General features: G+C 36.0%; 2 protein-coding genes across 3 annotated transcripts; one reads left to right on the top strand and one right to left on the bottom strand.

Moving 5' to 3' along the window:
- Positions 1-428: 428 nt before the first annotated feature.
- On the top strand, positions 429-3,281 carry LOC108323015 (alcohol dehydrogenase class-3). The gene is made up of 9 exons (XM_017555343.2): positions 429-546; positions 646-782; positions 889-935; positions 1,092-1,417; positions 1,809-1,891; positions 1,977-2,052; positions 2,458-2,615; positions 2,704-2,865; positions 2,945-3,281. Exons 1-9 carry the CDS (start codon positions 513-515, stop codon positions 3,059-3,061), a joined length of 1,140 nt encoding a protein of 379 aa, XP_017410832.1. The 5' UTR covers positions 429-512; the 3' UTR covers positions 3,062-3,281.
- Positions 3,282-8,784: 5,503 nt separating this feature from the next.
- Positions 8,785-25,436, bottom strand: LOC108322986 (uncharacterized). 2 transcript variants are annotated; one of them, XM_017555303.2, is made up of 19 exons: positions 25,256-25,436; positions 24,392-25,050; positions 23,543-23,743; positions 22,807-22,890; positions 22,043-22,102; positions 21,694-21,738; positions 14,895-15,094; positions 14,268-14,777; positions 13,948-14,041; positions 13,672-13,851; positions 13,508-13,597; positions 12,763-12,825; positions 12,533-12,607; positions 12,393-12,443; positions 10,495-10,572; positions 10,159-10,293; positions 9,880-9,987; positions 9,717-9,782; positions 8,785-9,295 (listed from the first exon to the last, which is right to left on the bottom strand). In XM_017555303.2, the coding sequence occupies exons 2-19, from the start codon at positions 24,716-24,718 to the stop codon at positions 9,221-9,223; spliced, it is 2,442 nt and encodes an 813-aa protein (XP_017410792.1). In that variant the 5' UTR covers positions 24,719-25,050; positions 25,256-25,436; the 3' UTR covers positions 8,785-9,220. The 2 variants fall into 2 exon arrangements, 1 of the variants encoding a protein (XP_017410792.1); XR_008247441.1 differs by lacking the exon at positions 8,785-9,295 and having other exon boundaries at positions 10,175-10,293.
- Between the last annotated feature and the right edge of the window lie 1,493 nt (positions 25,437-26,929).

Below are 26,929 nucleotides of genomic sequence, written 5' to 3'. Positions count from 1 at the left end.
TTTTGAAATGAGAAATAAATGTATACAAGTTAAAATAATGAATGTTGTTTTAAATTTTAAAAATAAAGTCAAATATAAATATTTTTTAAAATATTAGCATTAAAATATAAAATAAGAGATATCTATTACGGGAAGATAATGTCTTAATTTAGTTTTGCTTAAATTCTAAAGTGTCACATAATTTTTAGTGTAAATTTTACTTTAATACAAGTCCAATGGTAGACACTATAGTTTTATTTGATTATGGATTGAAATATATAATTTTGTTATTTATGTAGATTCCAAAATGGACCTCTTATAAGAATCAATTCTTGCAATTCAAACTCACTGACAATGAAAATAGAAATTAATATTATTTTTTGTAATGTAATAATAGCATGTTTATGAGTGTGAATTTTACAAATTAAATTAACCTGAATTTTAGTAATGTCTTATTCAGTATATAAATAGGTAGAAGGCAGGGTGGAGAGATAAACAGGTATTGTTTGTGTGAGTCTCATCTCTTCCTTTCAATGGCAACTCAAGGTCAAGTCATCACCTGCAAAGGTACCCATTCTCTTCTTCATTTTTCTTCTCCTTTCAGATCTAATTAACATTAAACAAACCTCAGTAATCTAAACATCACGTGACTTCCTTTTGATGTAGCTGCGGTGGCCTGGGAACCCAATAAGCCCTTGACAATAGAAGACGTTCAGGTGGCTCCGCCTCAGGCCGGCGAGGTTCGAGTTCAAATCCTTTACACTGCTCTCTGTCACACCGATGCTTACACTTGGGGCGGCAAGGTAGCTACTTTCTTTCTCTTTCTTTTTGTTTAACTGTTTCGGAGTCCATTAATTTGTGTTTTCAGTTGTTTGGATTTGCATAGTGAGCAAATTGTTAATGTTGCAGGACCCCGAAGGTCTCTTCCCCTGTATTCTCGGTCATGAAGCTGCTGGGTATGTATGCATGTATAATATATGAATGTTAATATGAGATTGAATTTTGAAAAGTACATTTTTTAAGATGCAATTGTTGCATGTGATGTATGATGTGAGCATGTGCATTTATTGGCATGGATAGGGGTTTTAGGGGTTTGTTCATTTTTGTTGCAGGATCGTGGAGAGTGTTGGAGAAGGTGTTACTGATGTTAAGCCTGGGGATCATGTCATTCCCTGTTACCAGGCTGAGTGTGGGGAGTGCAAGACTTGCAAATCAGGGAAGACCAACCTTTGCGGCAAGGTTCGCTCTGCCACTGGAGTTGGGATCATGCTCAATGATGGCAAGAGTCGGTTCTCGATTAATGGAAAGCCCATTTATCATTTCATGGGAACCTCCACTTTTAGTCAGTACACAGTTGTCCATGATGTTAGTGTAGCTAAGATTAACCCCTTAGCTCCTCTGGACAAAGTTTGTCTTCTTGGATGTGGTGTTTCAACTGGTAAACATTCTCCTTTATAAACACTATATTGAGTTTTTGTAAGTTGTATGGTATGGGTCTTATGATTCATGATATGTGTTTGGAGTTGGGCAATGATGTTACATACTTACATTTGCCTATAGAAATGTATATTTTTTCTGTCTTTGCCATACCAATGTATATCATATTAAGCTCTGTTTCTGATCTGAGTTACAAGTTCCAGCTCTTATTTTGATAGTTTAACAATTAAAAGGCTTTTTTTGAGAAATGAAAATCTTTCTTTAAAGATCCTTTTTTTTTCCTTCCTTCATTCTTTCTTTTTTCATGCAATGAAATGTTCGGTCTTGTGTCCTTCCATACCAAGTTCACTTATTATTATGAAATTGTGAAATCTATCTTTCCCCCCTTTTAGGCCTTGGAGCTGTCTGGAACACTGCAAAGGTTGAACCAGGGACTATTGTTGCTATTTTTGGCCTTGGGACTGTTGGGCTTGCTGTAAGTTTGTGAATTTACAATTGTAGGCGGTTATGTTTTTGCCGTTTTGGGTTTGCCATCATGATTTGCAGTTTGTATTTGACAGGTTGCAGAGGGGGCAAAAACTGCTGGTGCATCCCGGATTATTGGCATAGATATTGACAGCAAGAAGTTTGATACAGGTACAAAATGAACTGGGTTATTCTACACCAATCAGGAAGTCTTTAATATTGTGAAGTGATTCATTGCCATGTTTCTCGTAGCATTGATTACCATCCTTTTAAAGAATTATGCTTGCGGAATAATGATACTGTTTTAATGGGATCTTAATATGTATGTTCTTTTGGTATATATTAGTATATTTCATTTCTTGCTCCATCGTTTTTCTTGTGTCCCAAGTGCTGTGACCTCTATATAATATAGGTACGTGCATAGTGTCTTACTATGAGCTACTTTCTTTTTGTGGTTTTCTCAGTTTTGGTTTTGTAATGCTAGTGTAGTGTTAGTGCACTACAGAGGACATTCTTCACAACAATAATTACTTTTTCATGTATTGATTTGTCTTCTTTTGCTCTTTTTACCTGCAGCGAAGAACTTTGGAGTCACCGAGTTTATAAATCCAAATGAACATGATAAACCAATTCAGCAGGTCATAATTGATCGTACTGATGGTGGAGTTGATTATAGCTTTGAGTGTATTGGAAATGTTTCTGTGATGAGAGCTGCTTTGGAAGCCTGCCACAAGGTGAATGCTGCTACTGCCACATTGACTCCATTTTCATACATTACACTATGATGGTTGTACTCATGAAGTAATCTTTGAAAATTCCCAGGGCTGGGGGACCTCAGTTATCGTGGGTGTTGCAGCATCAGGTCAGGAAATATCAACCCGACCTTTCCAGTTGGTGAGTGGACGTGTCTGGAAAGGGACTGCTTTCGGTGGCTTCAAGAGCAGGTCACAGGTGCCTTGGCTCGTAGACAAGTACCTTAAGAAGGTAAAGGTTTTTCAGTGTTTTGTTCATTTAATTCAGTATTGTTGGAAAGCATGGATTGTTACGAGTACTTGTTTTGCAGGAAATCAAGGTTGATGAATACATTACCCATACTTTGACTCTCTCTGAGATCAACAAGGCTTTTGATCTTTTGCATGAAGGGGGGTGCCTTCGTTGTGTGCTTTCAACACAAGAATGAGGTGATATATGCTATCCAGGGCTAGTTTAATGAGAAATGGATGTGTTGGTTTGCAGTTCCTTCGTGTTGTGATTGTGGTTTAAATTTCAAATAAATCTGGAGTGGTTATAGCTTGTGAGTAAGATCATGTTGGTCAAATTTGTGTTGAGAAGGGCCACACGGTGAACACTTGATCATCCTTTTTGAGTATGGCTATGGTATTATCCTATTTTACCTCTCATTTACCTCTCCATTTGGGTGTCAGACACCAAAGCTGTTTTACTTTTGCTGTTATTGTGCGGTGTTAAGAAGTTCAAAAACTTTTCAATGAATCTGCCATATGACCGGGTTTCAAGTAATATACTTCATTTTGAAAACTAGTAATCTATCACTTTCACTAATAATCTATCTTTTAATCTTTCACTAATAATCTATCTCTTAAGCACTGACATTTAGGTTACATCTCGTGAAGCTGGCATGTCATATTGAACCTACAAGTTAGCATCCGAACATCCTTTTAAGAATTTCAGCAAAGTTTGAAACGTCTTAATTGGAGTCAAAATTATTGCTTTTGCATAGAATGTAACTTTGACTAATTAAAATTTAATGATAACTATTGTAAATATTATTATTATTATTTTGGTTGTTGTTCCCAACAGGTAACTTTCGTAAGACATTAACGTGTTAACCATAAAAAAGTATATCAAATAAATATGTATGTGCACATGTTGATGTTTTTTTTATCAGTTGTTCGCTTGGATAATTATCGAAGTGGATCAGATGCTTTAACTTTCTATTCTGCTGAGTGATTTTATCTTAGGTATCTGTCTAAAATAAAGTTATTTTGAAAATGACAATGCAAATCAAATGACATCATTCCTCCAATCAAATAGAAAGAAGAAGCAGAGAGAAGTGAGATAGGGTGAAAATGTCCATTTTTGCTAGTTATTTGAAAAAGAAAGAGAAGAAGTTATTTAAACGACATGTTTATTACATATGATAAACAATTAGTCAAAGTTTCACATTAATTAAAAAAGACAATTAAACCTTATACAAGATAAATTTTTTTATGAATTCGTGGTTTTAAGTTAAAAGTGATATTAAATGTCTTGTGTGTGAGATAAGACTAAATGTTATATATATATTATCTTCGAAGGAATATCTTCTTCTACAACATAATTAGTTTATGATATCAAAATGGATGGTTTGAGGTGACTTAAAGTGTTATTGATGGGAATAATTTCATCATTGAGAAAAAACGACAAATAAAAAAGACAGTTAAATAATATATAAAATGAAAGATCCATAAATTTTTAATCTTAAAATTTTAGATTAAAAATAATATCAAATAGTTTATATTTGTTAAGACTCAAATCATTGCATACAATTTCTTCTAATCAAGCTTATATGCACGGGGCATGCCCCCATCGTGTCCCAGTGTTATACTTAATATGGTAAATAATTTAATTTTTTAGCTAAATTTATTTTATTATTGTAACTTCTTAAAAATATTTATATATTTACTTTTACCCATTTTAGTCCTTCTAAATAAATAGAAACAATTTTTATACATTTCTCTTTTCAGTATCTCTTTCTACTTTTATTCTTATATTTCCATTTAAGTCACAGCAAACTTTTTTCAGATTAGATGTCCCTTAGTGTCTCTGATTCTGTATTATATTGGCATTCACTTGAATAAATAAAGGGAATTTTATTTTTTTTCTCCACAAAGTAATGTACGATTAAACTGTGGATTTAATTATTGATCTAATTATTGAAACCTTAGCTGGCGTGGGTTTATCAAACCAATCGTAGGACCTTTCTGCTCGTCAAATAATTCATTCAAATATTCTCAATCAGTGTTTTGAAGGCTGAAATACCTGAGATTTTTATTTCATACTCAATTTTGTATGAGAAAAAAAAAACATAAACATCTTTCAAGAAAAACACTGATTTTTGGTGTATTTCACGTTGTAACGTCGTATGAGTAGTTTTGACGTGCTTAATGAACTTCTGTCGCCCTCTCTAATGTGTAAGAAAACTTTGCATTTATTTTTCATAATTTTTGTGCAGACCATACTTTTTTCATTTTAAACTTTATACAAAAAAAGAAAAACCTTTGCAGTAATCTCTCTGCATACCAAAGCAGAATACACAAACCAAGAAAAAGAAGAATACGACAAAATAAAGAAAAAACAAGAGGCTCACCTTGTACATTGAAATGTCCTGAGCAATTTACAGTTTTTTGGCCGTTAGAATTTATGGCTTGGAATATATAGAATAGTTTGAGTTGAGTTGGATGTGCCATTTTTTTTCCTGTGGTAGCACACTTACCTTTTTTATTTCCTAGGTACCACATTGTTCTTCTCTTAGGTGAGAATTTAGTTTTCAGGGTAGCGAATTTTGACCTTTGTGTTTTGATCGAAATATTAGTCAGAATTTGGCTTTTTGGCTTTTTTTTTGTTTTAATTAAAAATAATATACTTTAAATAAAGTAACATAATATTTTAAGATGGGAAAAAAATAATGTAGTAATATTTGTAGTGTTTTGTAAAATTTTGGAAGATAAAAAAGAGTTATATGTATATAAGATGATCTAAATTTTATATTTGTGATTGGATTTTGTAAAATATAATTTTTGTAATGTTTTTGTAGTTATTAAAATTTAATTATTGAAAGTTAATAATAAGATGAATGTATATTTTGGAATTGATGAATGCATATTTATAAGATAAATGTATATTTTGGAATTGATTATTTAAGTATTCAAAATGTTAGTTGTTAATAGATATGGAGAAAAAAAAGTAAAAGAATTACTTATACCTGTAAAGAAGTTTTATAGTTTTTTTTTTTCATTTTAACAGATTTATTGTTTTTTTTCTAATATATTTTTTAGTTGGAAAATTTATAATAATGAAATTGAAAATGTATAAGCTAATAGAAAATTTATTTATTGAATAAAAGCAATTACATTTAATAGAATTGATATAATTGAAAATAATTCGATAACCAAATTCTGACTAGTATTTCAACCCAATAACCAAATGGAAGGTTAGAATCCAATTTCCCAACAACTAAATTATAATCTAAAATAAAAACGGGGCTATGCGGGTAAATATAGAGAACAATATGTTATCTAAGAAAATAAAAAAGGTAAGTATGTTACTAAAAAAAAAATCTGAAATGTGTAAGAAATGAGTTAATCTTTATATAGTTAATTATTCTCAACAGTTTTCGTAAAATCAAGGGAGATATAATATGGAAAAATAAGTGATAGTTAGTGAGTTTGAATTCTTCTACTACCAGAAAATAAATAAACTCATAAACTCATTAACAAAAAGAAAAACTCTTCTAAGGTTCAATTGATATGTAACTTATTTTTTTCATGGAATGCTTTCCCTTCTTCCTAGACCCGTAATAAAGTAATATATTTTAGTATGATAATATTTATTTTATTAAATATATTATATTATTAGAATGAAACTTCTCCACCTTATAGACTAACAATATTTTATATAAGTTTTCTCGATAACCTTTAAACTTTAACATGCCTTATACTTGTCTATATTAGACTGGTTTAAGAAAAGGGGAAGAAAAGTATCGAAGGGACTTCCACTACTCTCGAAAAAAAGGGTTTTAATGCTAAAAAGTGAATTCACAATCTCTTATCCTATGTCAAGAAAATTAAATACTTTTTAAGCAATTATCTTCGCATACTAATCTCTTTAGTCCTCACAAACTACAACAAGTGTTGTGACTTGACTTTATTTACTTTTTTCTTTTTTTCTCCTTAGAAGTAGAAGTTGGCCAAACACTACTTAGATAAAAGTTCTCAAGGAAACAATTAACTTAATGAAATTAAACATTTAGGAAAGCCAGGTGAAAGAACTTAGGCAGAGATATTTTTTTTTTTATAATTTGTTGGTTTTCAGTAATTAAGTAATGTGAAAAAAAGAAACAGTAAAAAAAATACTATAAAATTAAAGAGTTTATTTGAGAATCTTTCGAATACACAGAAGAGTTAGATAATTGTATTATTGGAGGGTTTCTATATAAAAGAAATGCTCAAATGATTTGCAATTTTTATTAAAAAATTTGTAAAAGAATTTATATAAAGGTTTGTCATTTTTTAAAAAAAAATTATATTAAATAATAATACTTTTGTTAAAAATTTATAAATGTAGTCGAAATTTATACTTTTATTTCTTTTATTAAATAATAATTCTTAATGATGTTAGTACTTAATTCGACCACATCGAAACCAACAAATGCAACCCAATCATCACATCTGCCACAAATTTCCCATATCCATTCACCTTCTTTCAATAACCTCTTACCAAACTTCCAAACATTAAAATTGACAACTCTTGTTTCTATTTTTCTCCCGCAACAACATAAATAATTACGATTTTCTTTCTTCATTAGTATGGAGGCGCATTTAGTAATGGTGGGGTGCAGGAAGCAAAGGCCTTTGTTTAAGATAATGGAAAGGAAAGGATGCTATTGATTATAAATTTGTCAAAGGACTTAGGAATATCATATAAAGAAAAAAAATATGTTTTTTTTTTAAATAAAAGGAGTCTGTTCATGCTCTTATGAAATCTACAGTAATGAAACGTAGGTAGAATGATGCTGAAACAGGTATTTATTGAAACAATTGGACGTGGGACCAATCAGTTTTATGAAGGGAACTTTTTTTAAGAAACCAAAAATGAAAAAAATGACACATGGTAGCACAAGAAAGCATAGAAAATAATTATAATTAATAAACCAACAACCATAAGTGTGTAATGCTCTCAATCTCACTGTTTGAACACTTAGTGCTTGAACACAGACGATTATTACAGATAAACTATCCAGTCATAAGTTGATTTATTTTACTTGATCACTAATCGACCTGTTTGATCCAATCACAAGTCGGACTATGCTATCTAGTCACAAGCTAGACTATGCTACCTCATCAGAAGTTGTTCTGTTGCTATTCAACCACAAGTCGACCTGTTCTTCTCGACCTGTTTTCATCCAGTCATAAACTGACGTGTTTCTATTCGACCATAAGCTAGCCTATTTCTACATGGCACAAGCTAGCTTGTTTCTACCCGCTACAAACCAACCTGTTTCTATCTAACCACAAGTCGACGTGTTTCTATTCAACCGCAAGTAAACCTATTTTTACTTGGTTACAAGCTAGTATGTTTCTACTTGGCTACAAGCCCTCCTAGTTTTACTTGGCCATAAACCGATTTGTCATAATTTAATAATGTATTATTTTTTAACTTAGCATATTCTGGATCAAAGAACTGAATTATAAGGTAAATGGATCATTGGACCCACCTTGGTCCCTATAGGTGAGAGTCACAAATATTGTAATTACCTTATAAATAGTACAACCATCAATATAAATAATCTACATTCATATTTACAACATTAACTAATATTTTACACACTCAACTTACTTAAATGTCAAAGTAAATTTTGGAAGCACATTTTCATCTAACTATGAAAGAACGAGTATTAGAGGTAAAAAATAGTTGACGCAATAAAGACTGAGGAAGTTCGTGAAGTTAATTCTCACAGGATATATTTAGCTCCTTAAGTACAAAACTAAAAAAGCTATTAAATAGGTCTTTGAATATGTATTACATCATTATCAGTTCAAAATTCAAATGAATGTAACTTCAATGATAAGTATGTTTAAATACCAAAATGATACCAGCTAGTTATGTTCAAAGGTTTGGACCAAATAATAAAAACTTTCATTAACTTAGAATTTTCATGATTTTAATACGACAATACATTACAGTTTTAGGAAGCAAAACTGTGGTTTGCTCAATAAAAAGATTATGACACGTATGCTACAAGGAGAGTGGTCACAATTACTGAATTACAAAACATGAACTGGTGAACCCAAGAACACACCCCTCAACAAAAAATAGGGACAGTGATTCTTTCCCCTGGGTTAGCACAATGATTTAGTACATGACATTTACTATGAACATTATACAAATTTTTTTGACCACATATCAACTTTCTGTGTCATTCTCGGATTAGCAAAGTTTCATCTGGTCTGAACTGGAGGTGTTCCTCCCATGAAATCAAGAGCTATATCTTCAACAGTGACAACAAACATGTCTAACAGATCTATAGCACAATTTGATCTAAAACCAATGTGGCACGGGACTATGACTCTCCACTCTCAAAGCTTGTCAAACGAGAGTCTGATAAAACAGTGAAGAGCTGTGTATCTACAAAAAGCTGCATAGCCAAGGATTCAAAATCAGCTCTGAAACAGTAATTAGTAAAGAGATTGGCCTTTTATAGTTAATTTTTTTTTTCCATAAACGTCTGCAAGAGATAAACAAAAAATGAATTGAGATTCTTTCATCAACTAAAATTGAATTATGCTCTTCTGTCATTCAACATGTTAAATCAGAGAACTTTTATTATAGTTAACACAAGTTGATTTTAACTCGAGAGAAACTAAATTAATTTTACCATCCTATTTTAAATATTTTTTACACTAGGACCTATGCTGCTTCAGAAAATAAATAAAACAAAACCTCACTATGCCTATTCATGAAGTAATATTTAATGTTCCACCCTACCCTCAGTGATTTTAATTCCAACTTTTTAGCTTAAGCCAAATGTAATGCAAAAAACGATCAAATTTTGTTACCTTAATGAAAGGTTGATCCCTAGGAGGAAAGGAATCAATGAAGCTATCTTTAAGAAGTAAAGAAACCTGAAAAATTAATGCAGGGTGAGCTAGGGCAGATGACTCATTCTTAGTACTTTAAGAATTTCCAGAAATAAATATCACATTAACTTAGTTATCGTACCCTATCTTTATTAGATTGTACATTAGTTATCGTGTGGGATTTCAGATTTAAACAAAGAGACTCCAAATAGTGCCACAATATATTCAAAAACTGAGTTGCAGCTTCGGCCTGTAAACAATTCAAGATTAGCAGTTGCTTCTAATGGTTTCAGAAGCTAGAACCTGAAAAATTGCTGGTTTGTGAAGCATGAATTATTTATACATAAAAAAAATAGTAATATTTATTTTTCCAAAAATAGCGCGTGTGAAAGAGATCTTTTAGTATGGGAACTAAGAAAACCTGGACTTCGTTGCACCTATGTACAGGATGCTTTTTAGCAATTGATCGTTGATTTGAAAGTCTAGCATGAATTGAACTCAACTGAGAGAAAAGCTCTCTATGCTGTGGAAGTTTTGGTAATGGACACATTGTCACCTACAAAAGAAATATTAAATGGAAGAGAAACATGAGAAAAATTCTGCATGGAACAGCATAAATAGCCAATGATTGTCTAACACAAGCCCAAAGTTTGGAAATAGCCAAGAAACATGACAACGTAAATTAAGTGTAACAAGTTTCCAACAGACTCCCAACAATTCTTGTGGAATATCGTATCTTTAAAATGTCATTACAAACCTTGTCCTTCTGTACATCAACAAGAACACGATTAGTAGTTCTCGCATTCAAGTAATCTGGTTTATGTTGTATGCCAACCTGCAAGAACAATGGATACTTTGATGAACAATTGAGATGGGATTCTTTAAAATTCAAATGCTTATAAAAAAAATTAAATTCTCATAAAAACTGTTTCTGATATTATTCTTGGAGGTGCAACAGAAAATCCTAATTTGTGATGGATATAATCTATTCCAACAGTTCAGGATCAATGATCTTGTACAATAAATATAAAATATACTATTATCCTATTAATTATCCTAATTACCCTCTTAATTATGAAATGTAATTAAATCTCCTAATTATGTAATTAAAAATGTATAAGAAAATATTCACACTCGCGACGCTCTTTGCCCGATTTGCAAGGGCGCTCACCACATTGAGATGCCTAAGTAGAAGAATCATTAGCGGAAGCAAGTATATCATCAATCATTGCTAGAAAACCCTGGCTTTAGATATCATGTGAAATAATGAAAAACTAAGTATAGAAACTTGTGTAAAAAATAAACATAAGGTAATATATTTATAATAAAGAATAATACAACAAATAAGGGCTAAGTCCAAATATACATAATATTGTAACTAATAATATCTAACAACCTCCATAGATTTCACTTTTAATGAAACTAAATCTTTTTACATGCACCCTCAGCTTCAGGAGAGGTTTCTTTCGAAGATGAGTGTTTTTAATCTCTTATGTCATCTTTTGTCCCTTTCATACAAGAATCGTCACAAATTGATACTACTCTTGGTACTCCTAATACTTCTCCTAACACATCTCGTATGGATGTCTATGAAGCTGCTTCTATCAAGGGCATCTCTATTCTTGAGTCAGGGTCAGTTCCAAAAATTAGGTGAGTCTTTGAAGCTGCTCCTAACAAGGGCATCTTTGTTCCCAAGTCAAGTACAACTACACAAATTAGTTGTTTAGAGAGTTTCTTCTGTACACAATATCAGAGGAAACAAAAATAACCTAATTTGATCAAGAACATCTCTAATCGTTAGAGCCAGGGGTAAGTACTCCTTCTTCTCACACCCTTGAATCTTTGGAAAAAATCCTTGAATAATAATTATGAACCTGACCTTGATGACTTGCCCATTGCTTTGAGAAAAGGAACTTTGTATTGTTAGAAGTCCCACATTGACTAGAGATAAGGTCAATTCATAGTTTATAAGTGGGTGCAAACCTCACCCTACAAGCCGGTTTTGTGGAGTTGAGTTAGGCTTAAAGTCCCCTTTTAACATGGAATCAGAGCAATGTTACTACACAAGGTTAGCTGTTAAAGGATATACTCAAACATTGATTATGAGGAGACATTTTCCCTAGTGGCCAAGATATATAGAGAAAGATTGACATTTTATTAAAGACAAACTGGATAGTGACCTATGTACTGTTTCAAATTAATCCATTAAATAAGAATCTTCTTTCTTTTAGATTACTCCTTTCAAGTGGTATCATTTTCATACATTGAGAAAAGAGTAGCATTTTAACTTGAACATACTAATTCTCAATGCAACACACAGACTTTATCAATCAAATATGAAATTGGGAGTATGTCTATATCCTTAAAGGCAACAAAGATACAAATATTAAAAACCTTAAAATAAGCTTCTGCCATGTGCTTTTCCATAAACACTAGTAGAAGAAGAAAAATGAAAAAGTTTTCACCATACATTAAAATTAGTTTATGTGCACGTTAAAATCATTTAGCTTATCCTAAAATCTAATTTTAACTTAAGCAAAAACTAATTTCTTCTTCTATAATGCTAAGCAACAGTGAATGCTAAAGTAGTAGCCAACAAAACATATATAATATTAAACAACATATTTAATAAACATCAAAGAAAATGACACTCACAATATATGGAACTGGGGCATCAAGAAAATCCATCATTGTCCCAGGTAAAACCTGAAAAGCAAGACTAATATATTGTTAGATCTATGTGACAATCTCACACGGAAATCTGAAACCAGGGCTTGTTGAATCCTTTGACTTACTGGGAGCAATAAACTCTGCCACTGAAACGGACGAATCATGGGTATAAGAGAAAGCACTGTGGCAGATAGAACACCCTACATTGTGTCAAAAATTGTCAAAATCAAAGACAGGTTACAATTCCACTCTACATCAGTCCAAATTAATCAACAGCAGCAACTAGGTTCTAACCATACAACACATTAAGGAAAGTCAAAGACCATCAATTGGCATGTTGGTTTTAAAGACTTACCAGATTTGGGCACACTATTACTACCTGTTTTTCCAACAACACTCCTGTAATCAATGTCATCACCTGCCAGTAACATTGTGGATAAAACTAATTTCATTAGTAATTGAAGAAAGTAGCGAGATATTAGCATCTAATTTAGTAAATGGAATGAGTCAAATCTTCAATAGGTAGTGGAGAGGCAGTGGACATGGAAAACAGTTTACATGATGCAAAGAAGGCATAGTAAATCATCTTCTTTGAGGAGCTAAATTGTTTATGCTAGTGACATTATATACTCACAAGGACTCTTCTTATTTATGTGAATAAAAACATAGGAAAATGAAGATGTTCGGGGAGCTCCATTCGATTTATTGTTCTTACCTTATTTCTTCAATCTTTTCTCACAAAATATTTGGAATCATTTTGGTTAGAGGATATAAAATAGTTTCGGGGTTGGGTTTGGTTGAACCAAAGCACACCCCTAAACTATAATAATTTGATAAATAATGTTATCTAGATTAAGAACTAGAAAAATTAAACTGCAAAATGCAGTAACTGAACAGGAAACATGAGCGAGGACAAAAGTCAAACTGAATATTTGTCTGCATACAAATCAGTAAAAGAAAGAAAATAGACGAAAAAGAATAGTTAAAAAATATTTTATTCATACAATACGAGAAGTGGATTCTTAGAATAGTTTCTATATAGAACTTCTGAGTTATACAGACATTAACATTGTTGTATGTCAAGTGGAATATATGCTTACACTATCAAGGGAGAGAACTCGACATGTAGTCGCCATTGTCCATACTGATAATGATAGGGCTTCCTCAGCCGCTGCCAGCTTCGTATTGTCCTTTTACCAAGTATATGTGTAAGGAGAATGCATACTTTTTGGATCAGTATTGTTAAAAATCATTTAAGAATTACCAGAGCTGTTTCAGAACAGTTTGAACAATCATCTCCGAAGCCAAGAGCAGCAACTGAATGTCGTATGTACTGAATAGCTTGTAGATGTTCGAGAGGGTGGAAGACAAAATCACTTCCTCGAGGTGGAATAGGTTGAGCATGGTATCTACACACTATCTGTAGCAAATCATTCTTATTCTCCTATCAAAGGCATTCACAAAAAAGTATGTAAAATGTCAATCAAACATCACTTCAGTTTAATCAATGAAAACAAATCGAAAACCATTTTACACTGACCGTAGCCCATTCCATTAACAATTCATCCCCATAATCTCTTTCGTTGTTTGAGAAAAAATCGTCCTCATCTTCTGATGCCCTGCTTCTAACTGGACTGCCAATGAAAACAATATGGATTGAAATTGAATTGGAAGTAAACAATAAATGTCAAAAATAGACACACAAAAACACAAGAAAATTATACAGATGGATGGACTATATCAAATCTGAAAAAGTTATGCAACATAATTTCTAGAAATGTAGCACTGTAAATACAAGGGAAAAATGAAGTCTACCCAAAAGTAAAACTGAAACAAATATTATAATTATAAATTTATTACCTGAAAAGTGATTCAAAACTTCCAAGACGCTCCAAGACACGAGTCTGAGAAGACAAAGGTGTTCCAGGTTTCGGAGAAGCTTGGTCATTTTTGCAATTTCCATGCATTCTTTTTATAGAACCAAGAGTTTCTGGTGCCTTAAACTCACAATTATCTAGAACTTGGAGATTCTTCCTGTCCTCCTTATCTGTATCCCTGAACTGAGACGAATCTGAAGCATCACTGGCACTCCCACTTACAGGAGATTGACAGCGATAATCCCGTATTTTAGGTGATAACTGTTGGCTTTCATCATCTGATATAATCCCAGCAGCTGCAGCAGCAATAGCTGCTGCACCATCAAGAGGAATTGCAGAATCCATCCATTCACTGAATGTCTCGTTCTCTGGGGATTTTTCCTCCTTTGACCTCATTTGATCATCTAGTTTGGGAGATGATGGAACGCTGCCACTGAGACTCATCTCATTTATAAACTCTGTTATCCGATTCAGGCGCTCCTGTGCAATGAGACTGCATCCAAGTAAGGCGTAATAAATTCTACAGTGTCTAGGAAAAATCAAAGGACATTAACCATATTTTCCCAGAAAAGTAAGTGAGTATAAACCAATAAGCCACAATAATGCTAACCTGTTTAACATCTCAAAGTGTAACTCAAAGAAGGGAACTCTAGTCAGAAGACAATAGCAGCGAGGTGCAGAAACCAGAAAACGGCTGCATCCCATGGAGGGATGAGAAAAAGGAGATGATATGCCTAAGATACCAGGGGGCCTTTGAACAATTTCAGGCACATGTAAACAAACTCCATAAAGTGTTGTATTGTCTGCTGCCTGATCAAGACATCAAGGTAAACAGAATGTATTTTCAGCAATCATTACAGTAAGAAATAAATGAGAAGCAACTAAATAAAATTGATCCAAACATACACAGACATATATTGAATGTCCCTATGCTCATAATTATATTGTAGCACAAGGTATGTGTTACGTACCTGAGTACGTGAACTTGCCACTCACTCTTTCACACTCCCACAGGCAATAAACAATGGTATTTGACTGAATGAAACTCTTTATTAAATGGAAATATAGGTATCACAATAAACAACCAATAACTGGGAGCAGGGTCTCCGTCAGTTACCTGAGAGCCTAACCTCTCTTACAAAACTCCGTAATAAAAAAAAGCTCCCCATAAACCCTAGGTTCCTCCTTTATTAATACTAATTACTCCTTCCCCAAAAAGGTAAAGAATAATAGTAATTATGCCTATTTATTATAATTATCTGGTAAGAATATTTCTATCCTTATTTACTATATTTACTTCTATACTATCCTGAGATACGTCCTTTGAATTTCCCGCCTATCCTAACTGTTGCCAGTTAGGACGCTCGTTGTTGCTTCCACTCGCTTAGGACGCTCGTCGTCGCCCCACTCGCTCAACCCTCTTTTTCTCTTCCTCGTACCGTTCGGCCATTAGGACGCTCGTTGTTGTTTCCACTTGCTTAGGACGCTCGTTGTCGCCCCACTCGCTCAGCCCTTTTTCTCTTTCTCCTACCGTTCGGCCATCATGCTCCCCACTTTCAGCCGTTCGACCCTCGTGCTCCCCCCTTTCAACTGTTCGGCCGCTGTCCTCTACCGTACGGACCCCTCCTCTCTCTCTCCTATATCTTCTTCTCTCGTAAACTCGCCAGCCCCTAACATTACCCACCTCCTGAAGATCAACCTTGCCCTTAAGGTTGAAGTCTGGATATTGATCTCGGATGGTTATGGCGTCTTCCCATGTTGCCCCGTCCGGTCCTCCCTCTTGCCATTCGATCAACACTTCCTGCCGTTCGTCCTCTCCTTGTTGCACCTGCCTTTTATCCAGAACTCTGGTCGGCCAGGGAGACGGTCCCTCCATCTCTAAGCTATGGGTAACTCTTTCTCCACACTGTTCTTCCCCACGGCCTTCTTTAATTGCGACACATGGAACATTGGATGTATCCGCGCGGCTTTGGGTAGTTGCAACTTGAATGCCACTTCTCCTATCTGCTGTATGACCGGGAAAGGTCCAAAATACCGAGCGGCTAGCTTAGAATGCAGTGTGGACGGCATCGACGTCTGTCGGTGGGGTCTGATCTTTAGATACACCCAATCTCCCACCTCCACATTGGATGGTCTTCTTGCCTTGTCGGCCTGCCTCACCATTAGTTCTTGAGCCCTGGCTAGATGGAACTTTAGCTGGTTGAGTGCCTCATCCCTCGTCTGTAACTCCTGGCCGACGGCTTCCACTAGGGTTTCCCCCGGAACGAACCTGTGCAGTGAAGGAGGAGACCTCCCATATACTGTTTCAAATGGGGTGCATCTCGCCGACTCTTGATAGCTGGTATTATACCAATATTCCGCCCAGGGTAGCACTATGCTCCATCCCTTTGGTTGTTCTGAGCAGAAGCATCTCAGATAACCTTCCAATACCCTATTCACGACCTCAGTCTGTCCATCGGATTCAGGATGATAGGCGGTGCTCATCTTCAGTTGAGTTCCTTGTAATTTAAACAACTCCTTCCAAAAATTACTCAGGAACAGTGGATCCCGGTCACTCAGGATAGATAATGGCACCCCATGCAACCAGACAATCTCCTTTACAAACACTTCAGCTACGGTTCGAGCAGAATAGGGATGTTTCAGCGGTATGAAGTGTCCATATTTGCTGAGGCGGTCTACCACTACCAGCACAGCATCATACCCGTGGGACTTGGGCAACTTAACGATAAAATCCATGCTTATCTCCTCCCAAATGGCGTTGGGTATTGGTAAAGGTTGCAACAACCCCTGCGGAGAGGATGACAAATATTTATGTTGTTGACATACCAGGCAGCTTGCAACAAAGTCAGTTACGGCTTTCTTCATTCCTACCCAATAAAGAGATTACGCCACCTTGCGATAAGTCCGATATACCCCTGAGTGTCCTCCTGTTTGCGTGGTATGAAACTCGGCTATCAACTTGGGCACCCAGGCCGATCGGGCAGACAACACAAGCCTCCCCTTATAGTGTAACCTCTCGTGTTCCAGAGTGAACGAGGGATGTGAGTTGGGGTCTTTTCTCAAATCTTCTATCACCTTCTTTAACTCCTCATCTGCCTCAACTTCTTCCAGAATCTCCCTGAAGTCTTGCCAGTAAGGTCTGGCCACAACCCTCAATTCCTTTTCTTCCTGTGGATCATCCTCTTCCTTCCGTGATAGGGCGTCTGCTACCTTGTTGGTGACACCTGATTTGTACACAATTTCAAAGTCATAACCCAGGAGCTTCGCAATCCAATTCTGCTAATTCTGAGTGGTGATGCGCCGCTCCAAAAGGTACTTCAGGCTCCTTTGATCGGTGTGGACCACAAACCTTTGTCCCAAGAGGTAGGGCCTCCAGTGTTGTATGGCTAAAACCAACGCCATTAATTCCTTCTCATATATCGATTTACTCAATGACCCCTCTGATAACGCTTTACTAAAGAAAGCTATGGGTTTCTTTCCTTGCATGAGTACCGCTCCTACCCCTCTTCCCGATGCATCACACTCAATGTGGAAAGGCTGGTCAAAATCAGGTAGAACCAGCACTGGTGCAGTAGTGATGGCCTTCTTTAACCTTGACATAGCTTCCTCTGCTTGCTCCATCCATGTAAACTGTCCCTTTTTAAGAAGGTCGGTCAAGGGTTTGGCAATCTTCCCATAGTCCTTCACAAACCTCCTATAGTATCCTGTCAGACCCAGAAATCCCCTCAAAGCCTTCACCGTCTTAGGTTTTTCCCAGTCTATCACGGCCCTTACTTTGTCTTCGTCCATTTCTACACCCCTTGCGGATATCCGATGACCCAAATAGCCTATTTGAGTTTTGCCGAACTCACATTTTTTTTTGTTGGCCACCCACCTATTTGTCACGAGTTCCCTTAACACCGTCCCCACATGCTCTAAATGCTCCTCCCAAGATCGGCTATACACCAATATATCATCAAAGAACACCAGTACGAATTTCCGCAAGTAAGGCTGCATCAGGCTGTTCATTGCACTCTGGAATGTGGCTGGTGTGTTGGTGAGGCCGAACGGCATCACCATGAATTCGTAGTGACCCTGGTGCGTCCGAAAGGTCGTTTTCTCTATGTCTCCATCTCCCATTCGGATCTGGTGGTAGCCTGACTTCAAATCCACCTTCGAAAAGTATTTGGCCCCTCTCAGTTCGTCTAGCAATTCCTCTATCAGTGGGATAGGGAATTTATCGGGTATTGTGGCTCGGTTAAGGGCCCTATAATCCACACAAAATCTCCAGCTGCCATCCTTCTTCTTCACTAATATTACCAGACTCGAATAAGGACTGTTGCTCGACCTTATGACGCCCGTTTTTAGCATTTCGGCCACCTGTTTCTCAATCTCCCCCTTCATCACATGGGGGTAACGGTACGACCTTACATTCACGGGATCCGTACCCTCTTTTAATGGAATTTGATGAACCATGCCCCTATCTGGCGGTAGTCCGCTCGGCTCGTGAAATACGCTTGCGTGCTGATCCAAAATTTTATTCATGTCATGCGTCTGCTTCTTTGTCATCTCCGGACCGAACGGTCCTTCTCCCTGACCGAACGGTTTTCTTTCCTCGTTCTTTTCTGCCTCCCCAAACTCCCACACCAGCAACCAGGCCTCTACTTCTTTCATTTTGAACAATGCCTCGGGTTCCACCAATCTCCGAGTTAAAGTAGGATCTCCTTTAATGGTCACGTTCCTCCCTGCTTGACCGAACACCATGGTTAGCTTGCCCCAGTTTAATGTTACTTCTCCCAGCTTAGCCAGCCATTCTACCCCCAGTATCACGTCAACTCCGCCCAGTTCAAACAGGTGGAACCGGTCGGTGATCACCGCCTCGCCCATGCGAATCATTACTTCTTCACAACAACCCCTCGTCTCCTTTCTCTGCCCATCCCCCAAACTCACCCTATAGGGTGGTGTATCTACTACGGGTAATGCCAGTTCCTCTACCAATTCTTTTCTTATGAAGTTGTGGCTGGCGCCACTGTCGATCAAAATCAGTACCTGTTTCGTTCCTATCTGTCCATGCAATTTCATCGTTCTGGGCTGGGTGAGCCCCCCTGCCGAGAAGGCCGATAGCTCCATTTGGTCGAGTTCGGTCTCAGCTTCGTCTTCCCCGCTTGATTCCTCGTCTTTTGCCAGTACCAGCATCCGAAGACTCCTTTCCGGACAACGATGGCCTGGACCGAACGATCCCCCACACCTGAAACACCTCCCTTCTTCCCTTCGTTTGACATATTCAGCGTACGATAAATCCCGCACGTTCCTTCCTTGGTTGTTTGAGAACGATCGTTCTCCTTCTCTCCTCGGGACCCCTTCCTTCCCCCCTGTCTGTCCCCTCTCTGCGATTCCCGTTCGGTTCTGATTATGCCGACTGGGGTCCGTCCTCATTACTGAACCGCTCGGTTTTCCCCACGTCTGGCTCTTGCTTATGATTCCCCCTCCAGCCTTTGTGCCCCCTTGGAACTCTTCCACGTCCTTTGCTAGTCTCATTACGTCCATCAATTCCCTCGGGTCAAGCAATCTGAGTTGATTACGGATCCCCTCCTGCAATCCTGCCATGAAGTATCCCATCAGCTGTGCATCAGGTATTTGTTCTGCTTGGCCAATCAATACTTCGAATTCTTGGATGTATTCTTCCACGGTCCCTGATTGTTTACAGGCCGCCAGTCTCTCGAAGACCGTTCCTCGGCTTCTGCCTCCGAAACGGATCACCAACGACTCCTTTAATCCGGTCCATGAGCGGTTCCTGGCCTTCTCCCTCCAAAACCTGAACCAGTGTCCCGCGATTCTCTCCATGCTGATATAGGCTAGGCGCAGCTTTTCTTCCTCCGACACTCCTTGTAGTTCAAAGAATTTGTCCGCTCTATAGATCCAATTCAAAGGATCGCTTCCTTCGAAGATGGGTAAGTCTACCCTTCTCTTCCAATACGGTTGCTCCTCTCGGTGTCCCCCATCTAGCCTGCTGCCATCTCTCTCGTCCTCCTCATTCCTTCTCCCGTTGACAGACCCCTGACTTCCATCAGGATTTCCCTCATGTCGTCGACCTCGCTCTCCCATCACCTTCACCAGTTCCTGGACTGCTGCCTCCAGTCCTCCCATGGAGATTTCTATGACCTCCAATCTTCCTTCGACAGCATTCACTCTTCCCTCCATGATGTCTTTTACTCGTCTCTATTAGGATCCGGCAGGTCGGACCAATTGTTACGTACCTTAGTACGTGAACTTGCCACTCACACTCTTTCACACTCCCACAGGCAATAAACAATGGTATTTGACTGAATGAAACTCTTTATTAAATGGAAATATAGGTATCACAATAAACAACCAATAACTGGGAGCAGGGTCTCCGTCAGTTACCTGAGAGCCTAACCTCTCTTACAAAACTCCGTAATCAAAAAAAGCTCCCCATAAACCCTAGGTTCCTCCTTTATTAATACTAATTACTCCTTCCCCAAAAAGGTAAAGAATAATAGTAATTATGTCTATTTATTATAATTATCTGGTAAGAATATTTCTATCCTTATTTACTATATTTACTTCTATACTATCCTGAGATACGTCCTTTGAATTTCCCGCTTATCCTAACTGTTGTCAGTTAGGACGCTCGTTGTTGCTTCCACTCGCTTAGGACGCTCGTCGTCCCCCCACTCGCTCAGCCCTCTTTTTCTCTTCCTCGTATCGTTCGGCCATTAGGACGCTCGTTGTTGCTTCCACTTGCTTAGGACGCTCGTCGTCGCCCCACTCGCTCAGCCCTTTTTCTCTTTCTCCTACCGTTCGGCCATCGTGCTCCCCACTTTCAGCCGTTCGGCCCTCGTGCTCCCCCCTTTCAACCGTTCGGTCGCTGTCCTCTACCGTACGGACCCCTCCTCTCTCTCTCCTATATCTTCTTCTCTCGTAAACTCGCCAGCCCCTAACAGTATGCAGTAAGTTTATGTATAATCCATGCTTTATGCTCTATTTGTTTGTTCATAAGGGACTATGCTAAAAATTAAAATTTATTTTTGGTTCTACTGTTCTCACTTGCAGCTTTGAGCAATAACACTAGGAATCACTTTAACAACAAATGTTCTGAACTGTCGAGTTGAGTTAATTGATAGACACATCTGAAGTTTTATCTAAAGAACGAAATACTGAGTAGCTAAGGGAAAATATATACTGTAAGATATTTACCCCGTCCCCCTGTGGCTCACTCAACAATTCTCAAAAATGAAATTGAAAATAACAATATGCAGAAACTGTACACATATACAGAATCCTGCATAATCTAATCTAGCACAGGTCAGCCAGAGTACAGGTAAGTCAAATAAAAATTCAATAGAACAATCATTAACCATTAAAGGTAACAAATTAAATTTGATATATAATATCAATACAAAAATTACCTTGACAGCAAAGACGAATGAAAGATCATCTTTTCCTAAATGTTCCTGTGGAGGATAAAAGCAAAAAGAAAATTATATTATCTTTGGTTGCAAAGCTGATAAGGGCTCAATGGAAGGTTAATAATACAATGAAAATTGGATTTAGTCAATGCTTCTTTGACACAAAAATGAAAGACAATAGTTTGCTACACATGCATGTCACAGTATCTATACCAAGTATTAAGTTATGCTTAGAATGAATTATGTTATCTAACACAGTAGATGACATATTGCTTTAACTAGCTTGTCAAAAAGAAAAAACATGTTTTTTCATGAAAAAAGAACTACAAGATTGATTAGGCATTCATACCTGTCCATAGACAAGTTCGTTTAGTTCACTAAGAGATGGAGTCCTCTCCAACAACCATGCCTGTAAATCAACACTTTACAAATGAAACAGTTTGCGGGAAAGCAGATTTTATTACTTAACTAGACCTATTGTTTATAAAAAACTGTTACTTTTATCCTTGCAAAAGTGTAAAATTCTAGAAAAATAAAAGATGGACAACTTATTATTTGCAACTAAGAAATCTCAACAATTAAAGGCACGAACATCAGTTAATCTGAATAAACTAAAATGTATGTCCGTATAGTAAAATTTTGCTAGATTCCATACACTTAGAACAACTTTATTGCATATACTGTTTCTTAGTTTCTCCCTCCTCTGACCTCACTTTTCAACGTTTAATTTGTTAATTAATCTTGCTTGTAAAGGCAACTGCATCTAAAAATTTCTTATTTCTTGTCATATCATCATAACATTGGATAAGCAACTACATTCAAAGCTGCTCTTACTGTGTCATCTGCCAGAGTGATAAAAATTATGTTCATATATTCTGCAATTCAATGATAAAGAAGAGAACAGAAATTTCTTACTTCAAGATAAATCAAAATATTTATTCATTAAGAAATCAAACAATTTACACATCAAGGAAAGGGAAAGAGAAACATGCAATGATGGTAGAAGCTCCAAATGCAAACATTAGAAAGAAATAGAGAACAATTTGTAAGGCAGCAGTTAAAATGAAAAAAGACTTTGACAACTCTGAGCATATAAAATAGCATCAAACAGACCTTAACACCTTCAGGAAAGCAAAAGGGAGCTAAATCCTTCATACGCAATGTTAGCTTCTTTGCAGGAGGATATTTGAACAATAACTGCGTGTTTGCAAAAAGGTATGAGAGCAACAAAGAACGCATAGATCCATAGCAATAGACTAAATTGTAAATATAAATAAGGAGGAATAGGTTGAAGTTTGCTTGCTAGGAAGTTTCATGATCAATTATTTGTATGGTAGGAGCACATTGTAGACTCAAATAATTCCCATTCACCCTCAAAATACAAATATAATATTCCAAAACATCTTTCATAAATGTTGTGAAGTTCCTTTTATATTCATAGGAGACCGAGACACCAGATATTCACAACGTGTATTAGCCTATAACACTCAAGAATTTAATTTTAAAAATTTATCAAAGAAGAATAACAGAGAAATGGCAATTGAAATATTCTGTTTCTTATATGCAGAGACTGGACAGCCAATTATCTCTTTTATTCTATGTTTCCTTAAATTTTCTCTGTTTTCGGAGATAACTTATCCTCCTTTTAATTGTACTTCCTTTCTTTTCCTCTGATAAAACTTCATTTTCAGTCAAATGTACTTGTTAAAAGGCTCTCATGATAAAAATATTCGTAGGTTTTTTTTATCAAGCTTAATGCCATTGTGTGACCCATGTAGTTGATCCCGTCTAGTAGGTTAACAAGCTGTATCAAATGAATGTATTAAAAAGATATTGATATCTACCAAACCTGAGGTTCCAAAGTTGGTTCTATTACTTTTTGCTGCTGAGACTTTCTGCAATCTCGAAATTCAGGTTTCCCCTTATCCTTTTCCCACTTTTTCCTTCTTGCAAATGAATGCTCCACGGCTTCCAAATTAGCATCTGGATGCAGCCCCACAATCACAAAATGTTCAAAGAGCGATGTCGGCTCCTTATTATTTACACAATCCTACAGTAATATTCACATTGACTTACTTCAACAAAATGATAAGCTTACATTTCTGATAAATATGTGCGTGGTACACAAAGGTCACCTCCTAAAATTTAGTGCAAAAATGCATCATTGTTAATGTTCCCAGTCTACATGAAGAACCTTCAAAATAACTTTTAGCATTAACAGCATACCAATTACTCAAATACCAGTATAGGTATGGTTAATTATACATATGTAAGAAATATTAAAACCCTCAAAGCTCGTGCTCAAAGTTCCTTCCGACAGGACTGGACTAAGATACAGAAACAACTGCTACCAATTCCATTCGGTGATGTTAAAATATTGAATGCAGAAAATTTATAATTTTGAAAACAGGTTGTTAAACTTCATAGATGATAAAGAAGTCATGTAAATGTAGTATATTTTGTTGATAAAACAATAAAGAACAAGTAATTGAAAGGTGGAAAATGATTTTCTACAGAGGCAAAACATGAATCACCATGAGTTGTTGACATTTATCATCATTGAAAGCAATGTACTACTGTACTGTACAATGTAGAGCATAAATATATTAAATTCCATTAACATTTTCGGATCAGTGAAGCAAGGAATACTTTCAAAAGTAAATATAGCACATGAAGGGATTCTAAAAAAAATGAATACCAGACTTTTAGGATGAAGCTGATACCACTGCCGTTTCTGGTTTGCCATGACCTCGGGGTTGAAATTCGCGAGGGCATCTTCGCGGGATTTGCCACCCCAGCGCCAAGCCTTGTTCACGTGAGATTTTAATTTCTGCAAGCTGTTATTACGTTCAACTCCTCTGCTACCAAGCTCACTTTGACAACGTCTATGCCCACCAGGCCCCATTGGTGACATATGCAATGCTTCCCCAGCAACTTTGAATGCGCCCCCAGAAAAATGCTGCAGGACCCTCATTGGTGATGAAGGCCTCTCCTCCTGAGGTTCAGCATCTCCTTTTGAGTCCATGTTGATAGGCACCTACCTCATGCTCTCAATTTTCAGTTCACCAATCAATTGCAGCCTCCACTCCATTGCTCTACAACCACCCTTTTGAATCATTCCACCGAATTTCACGATTCTACCACATACTCATTCCGATGAGAAGACCCCAGATGGAAATTATCACCAAAACTATTTCAGGGATCCTCCTTTCTCCCTCCAAAAGCGTTTTTTTACGCGATTTAATGATCAAAGAATCATATAATTCTTCTGGGCAGGTAGATTCCACCTTTTTCCCTTTTCAAAATCTCAAAGTTTTAAATTTTTCCACCCGAATAATAATGGGCACCAACCTGGTTCTAAGCCAAAGAACAATATTCTCATTAATGACGGAGTTATCAATATTCTCATTAATGGCAAGAGAATGCCGAGAAGGAAAGAGGGAAATCAGAAAGAATAACCCTTGAATGCATACATTACTTGTAACGGAAACAACAGTGAGTAAATGCAGGGACATTCAAAACATTGCATGTTGTTTTGGTGAGGCAAAGACAGATGATGTACCTGTTTTTCGTGGCTCCTGAGGCTCGGTCCTTGTCCTTGACGGAACAAAGCGAGAGAGAGGGGGAAGAGAGAAGAGTTGCCAAATATAGAAATGGAAGGAGAAGGTTAAGTGAGTGGAGGATGAACCTTTGTTTGAAGTTAGAACAAACAAAAAAGAGAGAATGGAAAACTAAAACAAAAACTATTCGTGTCATGTTATAAAAACAGATAACACAACAACGTAGGAGAATATATATATTGACGAACATGGTCCTCAACTTGCATTAACCATGCATCATCCTACACTGCTCCATTTGATTCCAAGAACGCAACCCAACTTTATTTAATTCATCGGACCAAGTTTTGTGGCCATTATGCATGTGCTTCAAATAAAAGATCTTTTTCTTTTTACCTTCCAATGCAAGAAAAGATAAAAAATAATATTAAAAAACGCAGCCTAGGAGTGTTGACTGTGCAAATATATCCTCTCAGGTTCATAAAAATTACCAACATCATCATTATTATTGTTATTAATTGTTTTAATTTAATTTGCTTCTAATGGCTCAAGGCCGTGCCTACTATCACACCACTGTAAAAATAAAGAAATTTCTAAATAAATCCCTGAAAGGAAAATCCACCTATTATGCTAATATAATTTTGAAAAGTATGTCTCCATCAAACATTTCACTTTTGAAAAATATGTTGTGTTGTGAGAGATAATATCAAAATTTAAGAACTAAATGACAAAGTTGACATTTTTTAGATTTATTTTTCATTTTAGAAACGGATATAACAGTAAGTTCCACTTTCAATGACTGAATAATGGTTTACTCAAATATACCGTTAATCTTTTAAAAACTTTATACTTTCTTATATACTAGTATTTTTCAGGATAAATGTTGATTTACATAATTAAAATTCACAATAAATAAATATATTTATATACATTATGTTATAACTAAAATTAATATTATAGATTTTGATAATCAATTTATATTCCCAATAGTAACGTAAAATAGTTTTTAAAAAACTACTATAATTAATAAGGAAAACAGAACGTGTTTTGTACTAATTCTTAGGAGTGAATTATTTAGATGAAGTTCTTGGAAATTGAACTTTGACTTTGACTTGACCGAATTCTTAGGAGTGAAATAATTATACTTCAATGTTTAAGTCAATGTACTCATAATATAGAAAAAAAACAGAGTAGCTTAGATCTTCCTAATTCTAGATATATAACTGATAGAGTTCGATATACTATATATATATATATATATATATAAAATAATTTTAATTAGGAAGAAGTTAATTTTTTTTAAAATTGTTTTAAGTTTATAAGAAAATTGTCCAGCCATGTCTTTGTTATTCTTGTACTGGTCTTCGTTTTTTCTTGGGCGTATTTGGTATCTCGGAACTAACATATAAATAGTAAATTATATTTATCACAACCGAAATCAGTCAAAATACTGTTATATAATAATATATTATTCTTATAACAAGTAAATACGTTGAATGTTTATATTATATATTTTGCACAATTATCCTACTATACTTTATGAATTTTTTAATAATTGGTGTATGATTATTGAATTTTTACAAGACAATCATTTCAATTAGTATATATAGAGACAAAGTTGTAAAGATTTGATTTAATGCAATTATTCCAGTTTTCTAATTAATTGTTATATGAGCCAT

The sequence above is a fragment of the Vigna angularis genome, chromosome 2, assembly GCF_016808095.1.
Source record: "Vigna angularis cultivar LongXiaoDou No.4 chromosome 2, ASM1680809v1, whole genome shotgun sequence".
Lineage (NCBI taxonomy): Eukaryota > Viridiplantae > Streptophyta > Magnoliopsida > Fabales > Fabaceae > Vigna > Vigna angularis.
Note: the sequence above shows the minus strand (reverse complement) of the source record. Positions and strands in the feature narration are given on the sequence as shown.